Raw genomic sequence first — 323 nt, 5'->3', positions numbered from 1 at the left:
CTGAACAGCATACTCCAATAGGTGCTTATCCATTTCCCCAGATACAGAGTGGGGCACATTCCAAGTGCAGCATAAACATTTTCATTCTTTGTACAATAATACAGTTTTGCCACATTAGCACAGTGATAACCTAGCAGCCTCACCATGTTCATAATCTGGTTGTTGACTTTCAGAATTACAGGATGCAAGATATTACCCGCCTGGAAAAAATGTCTTATATAGTAAATGCTTGAAGGTACACTTGTCTGTTAGCAAATATAAGTCATCTTATCCATATGAAAGGTGGGATCAGGAATGTATGCATTTGTTGTTACAAGAATAAC

At 37.8% G+C, this 323-nt stretch overlaps 1 protein-coding gene across 1 annotated transcript in view; it reads right to left on the bottom strand.

The window, feature by feature from the left end:
* Window positions 1-323, bottom strand: part of LOC119592950 (muscle calcium channel subunit alpha-1-like) — a gene marked incomplete at its 5' end in the record, with an annotated part of 130,968 nt that overhangs the window by 18,390 nt on the left and 112,255 nt on the right. Inside the window, 1 exon segment of the mRNA XM_037941842.1 lies at window positions 144-200. Within this exon segment, the coding sequence (XP_037797770.1) occupies window positions 144-200 (57 nt within the window).

Source organism: Penaeus monodon, chromosome 31, assembly GCF_015228065.2.
Source record: "Penaeus monodon isolate SGIC_2016 chromosome 31, NSTDA_Pmon_1, whole genome shotgun sequence".
Classification (NCBI taxonomy): Eukaryota; Metazoa; Arthropoda; class Malacostraca; order Decapoda; family Penaeidae; genus Penaeus; species Penaeus monodon.
The sequence above is the reverse complement of the archived record's forward strand: the minus strand, read 5'-3'. Positions and strand labels throughout refer to the sequence as shown.